Raw genomic sequence first — 13299 nt, 5'->3', positions numbered from 1 at the left:
TGTTAAAGAGGCCAACTTTAAATGCCCTTCTCCTCACCCCACTCCAACTTTTCAGATGGAAATTGGATGAACACATACTTACCTTCCCCCTCAGCTTTCATCCTCTGAAAACTGTTCATTGGCCTGCCCATTCCTCCATAGCTCATAGAAATGCCAAAGGGACCTTACCTTGTCCCTTCAGTTTCATTAGAATTTGTTGATTGGGTTAGTCCACTTAACTGATCTCCAGGGGAGGACAAAGATATCACAAGAAGGGGTTTTCATAGTGTAGAGGCAGCATGGTAGTACCTGGCGTGGGAAGTTCCACCTGAAGTTGCCGACCTCATCACTATTTTCATACCTCCCAATGCCACAGGAGGAAAATCTGGAGTAAGATTTCTTATGCTCCTGATAACGTTTGGTATTCAAAACAATACATGAAAAGATGCTCAACATTATCAGTCGTTAGGGAAATTGAAATCAAAACCATAATGAGATACCACTTTGTACTCAGGTGACAATAATAATAACAGAAAATAAGTGGTGGTGAGGATGTGGAAGAATTGAACTTTTGTACAGGTCTGGTGGGGATATAAAAAGGTGGAGCCTCTGCAGAAAACAGTGTTCAGTTCCTCAAAAACTTAAAGTTCACGTATGATCCAGCAATTCCGTTTCTAGGTATGTACCCATAAGAGTTGAAAACAGGTACTCCAACAAATACTTGTACATGAATGTTAATAGCTACACTATTAACTATTTGGGACTGGAGCCCTGAAATGCAACACTCTCTGCAGGTACTTTGTGGGAATTTTGAACAAGATCTCTGGCCAAATGGAAGTATATGATGCTGAATTGTTCAATATGCAGCTGCTGTTTTCCGATGAATCAGTTCAGAGTGAATCGACACTAGAGAGTCACACCAAATCTTTTAGAGAAAAGATGGATTCTTGCATTGAAGCCTTTGGTACCACCAAACAGAAGCGGGCTCTGAACTCCAGGAGAATGAACAAAGTTGGCAGTGAATGTTTGAATAGTGCAGTTGCTAAAGCTGCAGAGAGTATAATTGATACAAAGGGTGTGACTGGTAAGCAGCTGGAACTTGGGGTAAGAGGCTGCTGGTAGAAAGAGCTTTCCCTTCTCTTGAGATCTTTCACCTGCCCCACAGATGGAAATGATTGGAGTGAGGGCTGGATTCCTTCCTGCTTCTCCCTGAGGGCCTTCTTAGGAGCAGACTCTGGAAATCATAAGAAACATCTGACATGGCCTGCTCTCAGTGAGCTCACAGTCGAGTAGAAGAGACAGACATGGGAACGGTTATGTGCCCTCTGTGTCCTTGGTGCCAGGGCTACAGCCTGCAGGGCACAGAGGAGGGAGACGGCCTCAAGTCTCTGTGAGTTACAGGGGGGTTTTAGTCAAAAAGTCTGATGTGATGATGATGAACTAGCCTCTAGAAACACTTTGAGGTCACTGGATCTTTTTCTTTTCCTAAATTCTTCAGCAGCTTGAGTATTAAATTGTATTATTTTAAAAAAAAAATAGCTGCTTTAAAAAAACCACGTGTCTCACTACAGCCAGAAGGCTGACACAACCCAAATGCCCATCGTGAATACACCGTGGCACATACATACGTGGAATATTATTCAGCTCCAGAAAGGAATGAAGTACTGATACACATTACAACGTCGATGAATCTCTAAGACAGCATGCTAAATGAAAGGCAGACACAAAAGTTCACATATCGTATCATACGACTTATGTGAAATACCCAGAAAAGGTAAATCTACAGAGACAGAAGCAGATTGGTGGTTGCCAGGAGGTAGGGAGGGGGGAGGGAGTGGGGAGTGACTACTTACTAGGTATGGGGTTTTATTTGGGGTGATGAAAATATTTTGGAATTTGATAGAGGTGGTGGCTGTACCACGTCGTGAATTTAACGAATGCCACTGAATCGTTCACCTTAAAATGGTTAATCTTATACGATTAATTTCACATCAAAAAAAAGTTAACACATATAAAGAAAATAAGTGGCAGACCACCAGATGGGTTTTCAGGAGCTATCATCCTTTGCCAGAACCTTGATAGGCAAAGAATGCATCTTCGTATGACTAAATGATTCGTCCCAGCTCAGCTGCCCACGATTCAGTTCTGCAATAAACATCTCACGCTTGGGGACCCCTTTGATTGTCGTGGCTTCGTCTGTTCCCACTTGGCTGAACACTGCGGAGACTGATGGAGGTAAGGCAGACTTCCCCAACCAGAAGGTCCAGCTTATACCTAAGCATTGCTAACAACTACCATTTAAGTTTACTAGCATATAAAAGTAAAATGACCAGTTACAAACCCTAGCTTTGAGCCATTAAAAATGCTCTTGATTATATAGGAGAATTCGTAAGTGTTTAATTCTACCTAGAAGTTGCAGCTTAATCATTTTAAGCAAATAACAGAAGGAAGGGGTGATAATCTACCCTTTGTTCTAATACGAAAATGTGAATAATGAACCTTCCAGGAAAAAAAAAGCAGAATTTTAAGAGCAGTTCAGTCTAATAGATGTCCAGTTTAGAAATAGATCAGTCCTTCTGGTACAGACTGTTACTCCTGATTTATTGCAGTGGCAATTCCCATGAAATCAGTCATTACTTCAGTTAAACTATTGGAGCATTAACGCCTTTAAATTCTGCTTTCAGGCACTTAAATGCTGGATAATACTGATTTTGATGGGGATGATAGCTTGTGGTAAAAGGCCTAAAAAGTTCATTTTTGCTACATCAAATTTTGTTAACAAAAATGCTAAGTTCCTATAGAATTTATTTTTTTCCCTACAGACTTTATTTTTTTTCCTACAGACTTTAGATTCTAAAAATCAGTTTTTCCTGGGTAGAACTGATAATACTTAGTGATTATTTTTTAAGGTTTATATCTAGAAGTAAATAAATATTATTGCACCCAACTATACAAACGCTTTTGTTCAGCAATAGCTTTATAAGAATTAAAGTTGGTGGTCCAGACAGTCGGGCACCTTATAGTACAGAAAGACTCATCCCTCATGAACCTCTCCAGGGGAAATCTAGTTACCAAAGTGCCCCAAGAAATTTCTTCTCCAAAAATGTCACATCACTATAAGAAGGCTTTAGGATATCAGTATGCTGGTAACTGCCCCAGTGAAAATTACCTAGTTACCCTAACTACCTTCTTTCAGAATGAAAAAAAGAAAAAAAGAAAAAAGGAATAGGGAAAGGAGGAAGAAGGAGGAGAGGGAGAAGAAAGGGAAGAAGAGGTGCAAGAAATAATAAAGAAATGAGGAAAGTAATCTGGTTTCTCTGCCCCAGAAGCAATGAACATTGGAAACCCAATGGGCCAAGCTAAACATTAACCAGTACTTTTGGTTGGCCTTTGACAGCACAGGGTAGAGATATGCACCTGGCTTTCAGAAACTAGCTAGATGGGTTCAAAGCCCAACCTCACCATTTAGAAGCAATGTGACCTTGAATAAGTTAATGAGCCTTTCTGAGCCTCTGCTTTTTCATCCACCAATGCGAACGATCCCACCCACCTCCCAGAGTAGGAGGCCTCAATGAGAGAAGCATCTTAGATTCCCAGCCAGAGGCACGCTCCCCCTCCTGTGGTATGAAGCATTGACAGCTTAATCTGGAAGGTTTGTTATTGATGTTGATACTACACCAGGAAGTCAGGACATAGCCGATTCTATTGTATTTTTTATTAGAAAAACAAATTAAATAGTGATTGATTCTATAAAAAATTGAACTGGAGTCCATGGCTCACGGTGGGGAAGGCTCAGAAGATGGAGACAAGGATGTGGGGGCAGCAGCTTCTTTTTCTTCATATCTGGGAGGCAATTCGGATGAGAGACAGGGAGTGTGTGAGGTCTCAGAGGATGAAGCAGTCCCAGAAATAGTATATATAGATTCACAGTCTCTCTCAGCGGCTGCGCCTTGGCCCTCAGGAGTTGGGATCCTATGAAGAAGGAGAGAGAACATGAAAGGGAGCAGAGGGACTCAGTCACATGCCTTAACTACCAGGTTCTTTTCACATGTTTAATTAGATGCAGTTGGAAACATTTGCAAGGGTCTCCAGAGTAATTTCTTCCATATTCTATTCTGCATAGATATGTTTTGATTTCTTACCCCTTCCTGTCCTTAGAGCTCATGGTTACTTTAAGACTGTCTCACTCCTGTTGTCATTCCCCTTGTCATTGAAAAGACGTAGAGTACAAACACATAGCTGCCTTCCGAAGAGAACATGCACACACACAGTTACTCTTCTCTGCTACAACTTGAAGGAAGGCAGGAAGACGTACTGGTTAATGGAGTGGGGTCTAGCAAAGGGCAGACCTGCATCTGAATTTCCACTCTGCTGCTTTCTAGCTGTCTGATCTCAGGCAAGTTACTTAACCTCTCTAAGCCTCAGTTTCCTCATCTGTAAAATGGGGATGATGACAGTGCCTACCTTCTAAGTAACTATGAGAATGACCTGAGGTAATGTAAGAAAAGGCAGACTCTGGCATTGCAACAGCCGTAGGAGTAGTTTTTAGTAGCCGTAGAAATAGACATTTATTTTAGGGCTCTGGGAAGTTCATCATTGGAGAAAAGAATATAAAAATTCACTAAGAGAATTCTACAAATGTCCAGAACCTAACCTCCCTTTCACCCACACAGGGGAACTCCTGCATTCATCCCTGGTCAGATCTCCAGCTCATCACCCGGTTTGAGGTACAAGAACACGTGCCGTGAAACATGAATGACCAGGTATGGCAGCCCCCATCCCTAGCACACTCGTGACATCTCTCATGTCCTGCTTCTCAATGCTTTCAAAAATGCACGTGTCTTAAGTGTCTCAAAAGCCACTTTTCACTGAGGCCTGCTTTGCCCTGTGAGATTTTCCAGTGATCCTACCTTCACGTCCTACACCCTGGTTTCCCATGTGGGAAGGTGCAGAGCCTTTTCCAGCCCTGCTCATCCCTGACACTTCCCAGAACTCCTTCCTTTCATGCCTTCCCCGCCCGTGGATTCTCCACAGGCCTCTGTCGCCTTGCCCTCTTGGTTTCAGCAGCCTATTTGCCATTTCATCTCCAGTACCCCATCTCTCTCCCAAGACCTGGCCCATCCGGTCTAGCTCAAAGGCCCACACCTCGCTCTCCCTCTACTGCAAGCCAGCTCACCATCTTCTCCCACTTACACAGGCCCCGTCTCTGTCTTCCTCAGTCAGGGACATTCCCTGTCCCTGTCACTCACCCTTGACATCATCATCTCCGCTCTTCATCCCTGTCGTCCTCCACAGCAGACATCCTCACACACTCCTCCCTTTCTGACCACCCCAGCCCCAGCCCCATGTTCAGCCTGTCCATGAGAGAAGCCTTCCTCTCCGGTCTGGTCACCCCCAGCCTTTCCCCATCACGAGCTGTGCTAACCACTGCTCGGACCCTGTGGCCGTGACTCCACAGCCTTCAATGGCATCCCTCTGCCTCAAGGAAAAACACTTATATTTACACTGTTTAATCTGACCCCAGGTACGCCTCCAAATTTGTGGTATGTGGAAATCATGGGGGATGGGGATGGGGATCTCGTATTTCTCTTCGGTCAATCTGAGAAGGCTCTGAGGCCCAGGGAACAACTTAATATTGAGGGGAGAAGCCTGGCGTGGTCAAGTCAGGGTGCAGGTTGATTTCAGCCGGCCACTTGAGTATCTCCATTAGATACTGAAATGCTCTGTACCTGCTGGAGGTCCCCGGGGACCCTCACCCCTCCCACAGTCTAAAGCAGCAACGCCTAACTTAGCAGGGGCCTCCTGAGTTCTGCTCCAGCGCTCGGGACGGCTGATGGGTTTGTGCAGCATTTTGAGGGTCAGCCCTGCTAGGACCACATAAAGATGCCTGGAGAAGGCTTCATGTGAACCCGGCATAACCACTTTTATAATTTTTAACTCGTGTGCCGCCCAAAGTTTCCTGAAAAGTACTAGGAATATTAAGGCAACGATTCTGGCACAATGTCAGCCAAAAAGATACTCATACTTGGATGGCTACACCTCTACCATAGCCTTGAAGCTGATTTGGCCTGAACGTAGACACAGGCCTGAAAAGGTTAAACTTTCCTCCTCTTGACGTTCAAACGGGAAGTCTTACCTATAGTTAAAAATACTGTAATATGAAGGTGGACTTTCATTTGGGAGCCAACCGTCAGCCCCAGGACTCCGAGTAGCTGCAGAAACTGAAGACTCAGGAAAGTAAGGTGGTGGAGGAGGTGGGAATATGATCACGGCATCACCTAAGGAAACACAACATTTCATTGACGATAGATGAGTACTAAATGCAAGCAAATGAGCAACAGCTAAAGAAATTAATTATATATTTGGCCCATCTATAGAAAAGGTCAAAACACCAGAATTTAAAAGTGAGCCTATCCAACTCACAGAGACGGAGAGTGGAGGTTGCCAGGGGCTGGAGGCTAGGGCGACTGGACTTAGTGTTTAATGCAGGCAGGGTTTCTGTTCAGGATAATGAAAAACTTCCGGGAATTGATCATGGTGGTGGCTGTACAACATGGTGAATGTACTTAATACCACTCTACACTTTAAAATGATTAAACTGGTAAATTGTATGTTGTCTATCTTGCCACATGAAAAAAAAAAATAGTGGGCCTACATTTCATAGCAAGTCTGAGCTAAAGCATTTCTGTGAAGCATTTGCTAACAATGTTCCTTACCTCCCCTGGGATGTCTGCTGCTACAAAGCTTTTCTCGTTTTCTACTTACAATTTTAATTCTTCAAAAGTTAGCTGTTGGATAAAGTGCCTCCACTCCTCAAATGCAGTTTCAACCTCTGAACAAATGACAGTACAGCCACAATACAGCCCATCATCCCTATTTCCATAGTTGTGGTTTATGCACGTGAAGAGTTTTTTTTATCTACCAATGTTTCTTCCAAGCTTTACAAAAGAAAGTCAAACTCAAAGAAAAGCTAGGGTTTTTTTTGTTTTGTTTTGTTTTGTTGCATTTCTGTTGGTACTGTTCGCTCCAGAAGACATCCCTGTGTTTGGGCGAGGAGAACTGGGGACCAGATGCAAGCTCTAATTTGATTCCAACACAAAATGTACCAGATGAGTTGCCCAGAACCTTCTAGAAATGAGGTCTGAGGGTGGCCTCTGATAAGCTGGCAGCACCAAATGACAGCTCAGGAAGAATGAAAGAGGAAAGAGGACTTTACTTCCCTGCAGGGAGGAGACGGTTTGTACTGGTAGCAGAGCTGATGCTCACCTAGGTAGCTGCAGGGTTCTCTAGAGTTACCGGGGTTCCACTTGCCAGTTCCCACCAAGTGTGGCCCTGAACAAGTTACGTGCCCTCTCTAGGCCTCCCTCAGCCACCACATCTGTAAACGGCAGGCTGTAACTGTACCTGCCTCCGAGGACAGTTAGGAGGACTGGATTTGCGCGCGGGGTTAAAACGGTGCTGAGCACGGAGCAAGCTCTCTCAACTGTAACACATCCTCAAAGGGACTTTCTTCACAACCACCAGCAAGTGGCACCTATGTGCATGTCTGAAGAAACATTCCCCACTGGCAGTCTGGCCAGTGGTTCCACTCTCCACCTCCCCAGAGGTAACTTAGCCCTGCAGAAAATGCATTAACTCCATCTCTCCTTCTGCAAGGAGATGGCGGTTCAAGCTTTTAATATACATCGCTAACCGAAGCTGGAAAAAGCATAGTGGTTGTCTTGGGATTCTCATTGAATTTTTTCAGAAGGTCTTCGTAGGTCAGAGGAAGGTAGGTTGAATGTTCACTTTAATTATACATTGTAGGACAAAGGATCTGGAAACAAGCCTCTAAAGCAGGCTGATCACCTATCAAACACAGACAAGGAAGTACTCAGAGTCTCCAGTTATCTCTGAGGCTTAGCCACCCCTCTGCCAGGTCAGCTCCCAGCCCTCCTGCTCTCCCCGGAAAGTCCCATGCCCCTGGGGTTTCCCTTCCACTATGTCCTGAAAGACTTGATGTCCTCTGTGAGTTGACCACACACCAGCTTGTGCATCCAGGGTCCAGCACTAGGTGTGCCCACAATGCAGATATCATGCATCTTGGTTTCTCTCTTCTGTCTTCCATTCTGGGAAGAGCTGCATTCTGGCACTTAGCCAAGGACTGCCTCTTATCACCCCAATTTCCCTCACAAGGCAGAACTGACCATTGACAGACAATGCCTGGAGTCTTAACAACCGTGCTGAAAGGCACGATTTCTAAAAACGTAAACCCTATTCCATAATACCAAAGGAGAGAAAGACAAGGTGCCAGATTTTCACAGGTTTGATAGGACTTACACGGTTATGTGGAAAAGATTTGAAACTATGCAGTGCCAACATCAGGACAGAACCGCCCAGGAGTCACTCCAGCACAAGCCCTGCTCCCTGCCGCCCCCCATTCCAACCACCAGGAAGAAAGCTGGGCCCCAAAACTCCCGGATGGTAAACCCAAAGGGCACACCTTGAAATGCTCCCAACTAAGTGGAAGGCCGTGAGTGTCTCATGAGAGTATTTACTTGGACCCCGCCGTGTTCCCTGAAAGAACTAAGAACGTCTATAATATTGGGTGAGGGCTTTCGTCATGTAACAACAACCCGGGACACCTGGTGAAGGATGACGCCTGCAGAAACAGAATTACAGCAAGTGCCTGGGGAGGGCGCTATGCAAGGGCCAAGCATAAGCCGGCCCACCGCCTCCGTTAGGGTCCTGGCTCTGCCGCTTGCTAGTTTGTGACGTTGGGCAAATTACTTGGGATCCCTGAGCCTTGGTTTCTTTATCTTTAACATGGAGACACTAAGAGCATCTGCCTCAGTGGATTGTTGTAGGTGTGAATGAATTTCACACAACAGGCCCTTGACGAGTACATGCTAAAATACACCTAGATGGGTATTTGGCCCAAGAATAAGCCCTATATATTTGTTTGCTATTATTAACATATAACTGATATCGATGTTGTCACCGTAATTATATAAACGCACAAATAAGGAAGTTGGGAGCTTCAACCCTGGCTGAACACAAGGATCGTCTGTAAATCTATCTGCCCTTCCTTTCTGAGGCCAATACCATGCAAAGTCCACAGCCCAGGGAATCCCCACAGTGAGTACCGCCAGCTCGACAGACAGCCCCATCCGCGAGAAACATCTCACTCGCCACCTTCCTTCCCTGTTCCTTCCATGGTTTCTGCTCTGTAATCCTCTTTGCCCGCCCAGCCTTTTACATGTTAAGGCTGTGGCTTCAGAGTGGGAGACTGAAATAAAACAGTGATTTGCAAAAATGAGCAGTGGTGGGGGTGTTTTGTCTGTGTGAACGTGAGGCCAAAGCTACTGGTATGGTTCTGTGGGGACCTGACTCTGGGAAATGGTGATCCAGCTCTTCTGCAGATCCCTGGGGACCCGAAGGGACACTCTGTAGGCACTCCATGGAGGAAAGAAGCGACAGGTGCTGTCATGTTTCATCTTTGTCTGTGCCACTGCTTCCAAACCTTGCTCCGACCCTGAAGCCAAGGATGAAATTACAGAAAATGAAGAATGATGCAGAAAACAGTACAGAAGACTCCCTCAGAACATGGAAGACCGATGGACTTGTGACAGATTCAGAACCCTAGATATTAGTGCTGTCAGGAATCTTAGAAATGCAGTGCCCATTTTATAAATACATAAAGTAAGGCCAGGAGAGGTTCAGGACTTCCAAAGACAGCCAGTCAGGGATGAGAACCCACATTTCCAACAACCAGAAGTGCCCTAAGTGTTTGGTGTGAGAATAACAGGGGAAACAGGGTCACTTGGCGGGTACCTGGGGTTTTAGAAGGCTCCCAGGCTTTCCTCAAGGATCCTCTCACTTTCCTCTTTATTTGCTCTGTGACCTTAGTCAAGGTCACAAGTTAATGTCCCAATGCTTTTGCTAGATAATAAGGAATGGCTGGGAGGAGATGATGTGCTCAAGGATTCTTATGGGGATAAGTACAGCAGCAGAACTGTGTCTGTGTGCATCTGCGTGCGTGTATGTGTGTATGTCTCTGTGTGTGAGAGAGAGACGCACACACAGGGACAGGGACAAAGAGAGAGAAGGAGAAAGAGAATCTAGGCCAGACCCGGAGCAGCTCAGTGAAGCCTTGATGCTACAGCTATGGTGATATGAACAAGAACAGGAAGGACAGCCACCCACCTACAGTGACCTGGACGGGCTCCATGTTCTGGGTCTGTCTCTCTTCACTTTCAGAAGCATCCTGGCCCACATTCGAGTTGTTTCTCTTCTTAACATGGGCAACCACGAAGAAACACAATCCCACAAGCACAATCAAGGGTCCCAAGATCTGCAGGGACAGGAATCCACAGATCTGGGGCTCTGAGTCAGCAGTGTCTGTCTCATTCAGCGGTTCCTGCACCCAGTCTGAGCCACACCCGGGGACCCAAATGCCCAGTACGCTGATGAGCATACCACTCGTCAGGAACAGAAACCCAAAGATGAGACACTGGACAAACTGGCGGCTCTCCCCACAGAGGAAGGCTCGGTCGGAGGCCCCCCGGTTGCCTCGCAGGCGCTCCTCACTTCGCTGAAGTCGTGCCCGGGAGCGGGCCAGGACCACAGCCCCCAGCCCAATCACGGCACACGCGGGCCCGGAGATCTTCAGCACCATGCTACAGTCTGGGAGGGTTTCGTATTGGCATGCCTGGAACCCAAAGATGGAGAGCAGGACTCCCACACACAGCAGGATAGCACCGATGACAAAAAGGAAGAAAATGAGCTTGGTGACACGCCTGTCTCCCTGGACCCCATCTGGCTCGGCAGCAGCTGCGGGAGACATGGCCAGAAGAGGCCACTTCCCCGAGGTGGGTGGGATGTGTTCCTTCCCTTCAATGGTTTCAACAACTCTGCAGACATAACCAAACACCAAATTAAAGTGCGCGCAGGTGTTCCTGACCCGCCCTGTTCTTTTTCCCAGATCACACTAGGATGAAATCACAGGGAACAGAACTTTGTGCAACTGATACACGGTAGCACAATGACCTGGTTCATGAGTCAGAGGAACTGGCATTCAGAAACTCCTGAACACGTAATTTTATAAAGATATGCAAGAAGGGCAAATGCAATTACCATGCACCTAAGAGTATCTTGAAAAATCAAAACCCATGCAACAAAAGTAAATGGGTGTGGCTTTTCCTGTTATGAGCCTTAACAGACTCACTTCCCCAGGCCAAAAAAACCCAAAACCCCAAACATAAAAACAATGGTGAGTGAAGGAAGAACCACAGGGATTGTTTCTGATTTACAAACAGCCCATATTTCATCACAGCTGCTATGAGTATTTCCAAGTCGGTAAAGTTTCGTTCAGTACCTAACTTTCCATTTCCTATTTTAGACCGCAGCGACTTTCCATTCCCTGCTTTATCCTAAGGCTACATCTATGGGAGACCCAAGTTTCAACTGAATGGGAAGGCGGTTCAGGAACACAGTGAGTTTGGTGGATTTTAAGTTAATTCTGTCAAAATGTGACTCTTGAGTTCTCAAACAGGCACACATTGGGGCTGCCCTGAAATCTGGTGGCCTGGCTGCTTGGTTCTGGGATAACCCAGGGGGGTCTGGTAGCACCTTGTCCCTCAGGTGGGCAGGTGGCCTCTTGCTCACCCTCTTCCGTGGTGCCACCCACTTACACAAAAAGGTTGAGACCCAGTTAAAAATAAGCAGCCGATAAAATCACCAGTCACAAAACACTAAACAGCAATAGAACTTGACTCTGAAAGAAGAGTATACATGAAATCAAGTGGCAAAGCACCTTCCATAAGACCACCCAAGCCCGGTACTTCAAGGCTCTCATATATTAAATGTATCCCGAGCAGTGGGTAAAGAATTGTCTACCTTACACACCCTGACTTTATTATCCAGTTATCTTGTCTTACTCTAATGAATGGAATATTTTTCCAGGACCCTTCAAGTTGGGGCACTCAAAAAGACAACCCAAGTGTAAAGAACATTTTCACTTGCTCCAGGAAAGAAAACTTTTAAAATCTTTTGTGCCACTTGCATCCATGGTCACGTGAAGGAGCTCAAGATTGAGTCGCTAAAGCCAAGGCCATCTTGACAAACCCAAATCATGTCCAAGTAGGGTCAGGTTACGTAAAGAAAGGAAACAACTGGTCTTATGCTAGGAAGTGCTTTTCCAGGAAAAAGTAAGATACAATCAGAAGGAAGTTGGAGAAAGAAGGAAATAGAGGTGGGAAACAAGCTTCCGTGTTAAACTTGGACAAACTATATTTATGAAGATGTAATTAAGCGGAAACAAACATTTAAAGTATTGCACTAATTAAAAAAAAATTCTGAGTCCTGTAATATCTTTTGCTGGTCTGAAGATATGACTGAGGGGTGACTCTCTGCCACAAAGTCCTATCAATTCATTGTACCTTGGATTGAGACCTGGACTTTGTCGTGAGTCACAAGGCTTCAACTGCCTTAAGGCAAATTCCCCAATACTAGTAAAGCCTAAAACTGGATTTGTAGCTTCCTTTCCATGGACTAGTGGACTAAGCACCTGGCATAGGTGTTAATCCCCCATCCAAAATAGTATGTGGGTAGTTCGTTCTCTCTCCCCTCCCCGCCCCATAGATGCGCTCACAAACTGACTCAGAGACATCTGCGCTAATAGGAGATTAAACCTTTTCCAAATACCAACCTACATTTCATTTCCCCAAAGCCAAATTCACCTCCCCAACGCTGTTTCCCAAAGGACATTTCCAAATCAGCAGCATGTCACCACGTCCAAAGCTCTCTGTGTTTGGGTACTGACGCAGGGAGGCACAAGTCCTTTACGGGAAAGAGCCTGGTGGGTTTAGAGAGCCGGAGCGCAACACCAGCCCGCAGGGCTCGGCGCGCGGCCCCCGCGGACGCAGGTGCAGTGCGGCTCCTCCGCGCTGCGCCGCTCCTCGCTCCCAGCCTGGCCCCCAAAGCTCAGTGCCCGCCCCGCGGCCACAGAGCGCGGGCTCCCGGGGTGCAGAGGAGCGCGGGGCCGGGAGCGCTTACCTGAGGCTCCGTCCTGCAAGGGCGCTGTCTGCGCCGGCAGTCGGCGGGCAGCGCGGCGCCCGCCTCCACCCGCGGCCTCCCGGGCGGCGGGCCGCACCGCACACTCCCACCTGTGTGTCCCGGCGCAGAGGGCGGGCCGCGCGGTGTTTACGGAGGAGGCGTCGCCGGCGCGGGCAGGGCAGGGCGGACTGGCGGGAGCTGGCCGGCGCCGGGTGCTGCCCTTCGGGGTCCAGAGGCGCGCCCGGCTCCGGGGTGGAGAGCGCGGGGCGGCGGACCGGGCGGCTT

General features: G+C 46.8%; 1 protein-coding gene across 1 annotated transcript; it reads right to left on the bottom strand.

The window, feature by feature from the left end:
* Positions 1-3754: 3754 nt before the first annotated feature.
* Positions 3755-10804, bottom strand: TMEM171 (transmembrane protein 171). The gene is made up of 3 exons (XM_030845481.2): positions 10165-10804; positions 6116-6257; positions 3755-3951 (listed from the first exon to the last, which is right to left on the bottom strand). Exons 1-3 carry the CDS (start codon positions 10802-10804, stop codon positions 3756-3758), a joined length of 978 nt encoding a protein of 325 aa, XP_030701341.1. The 3' UTR covers position 3755.
* Positions 10805-13299: the final 2495 nt, after the last annotated feature.

This window comes from Globicephala melas, chromosome 3 (genome assembly GCF_963455315.2).
Source record: "Globicephala melas chromosome 3, mGloMel1.2, whole genome shotgun sequence".
NCBI lineage: Eukaryota > Metazoa > Chordata > Mammalia > Artiodactyla > Delphinidae > Globicephala > Globicephala melas.
The sequence above is the reverse complement of the archived record's forward strand: the minus strand, read 5'-3'. Positions and strand labels throughout refer to the sequence as shown.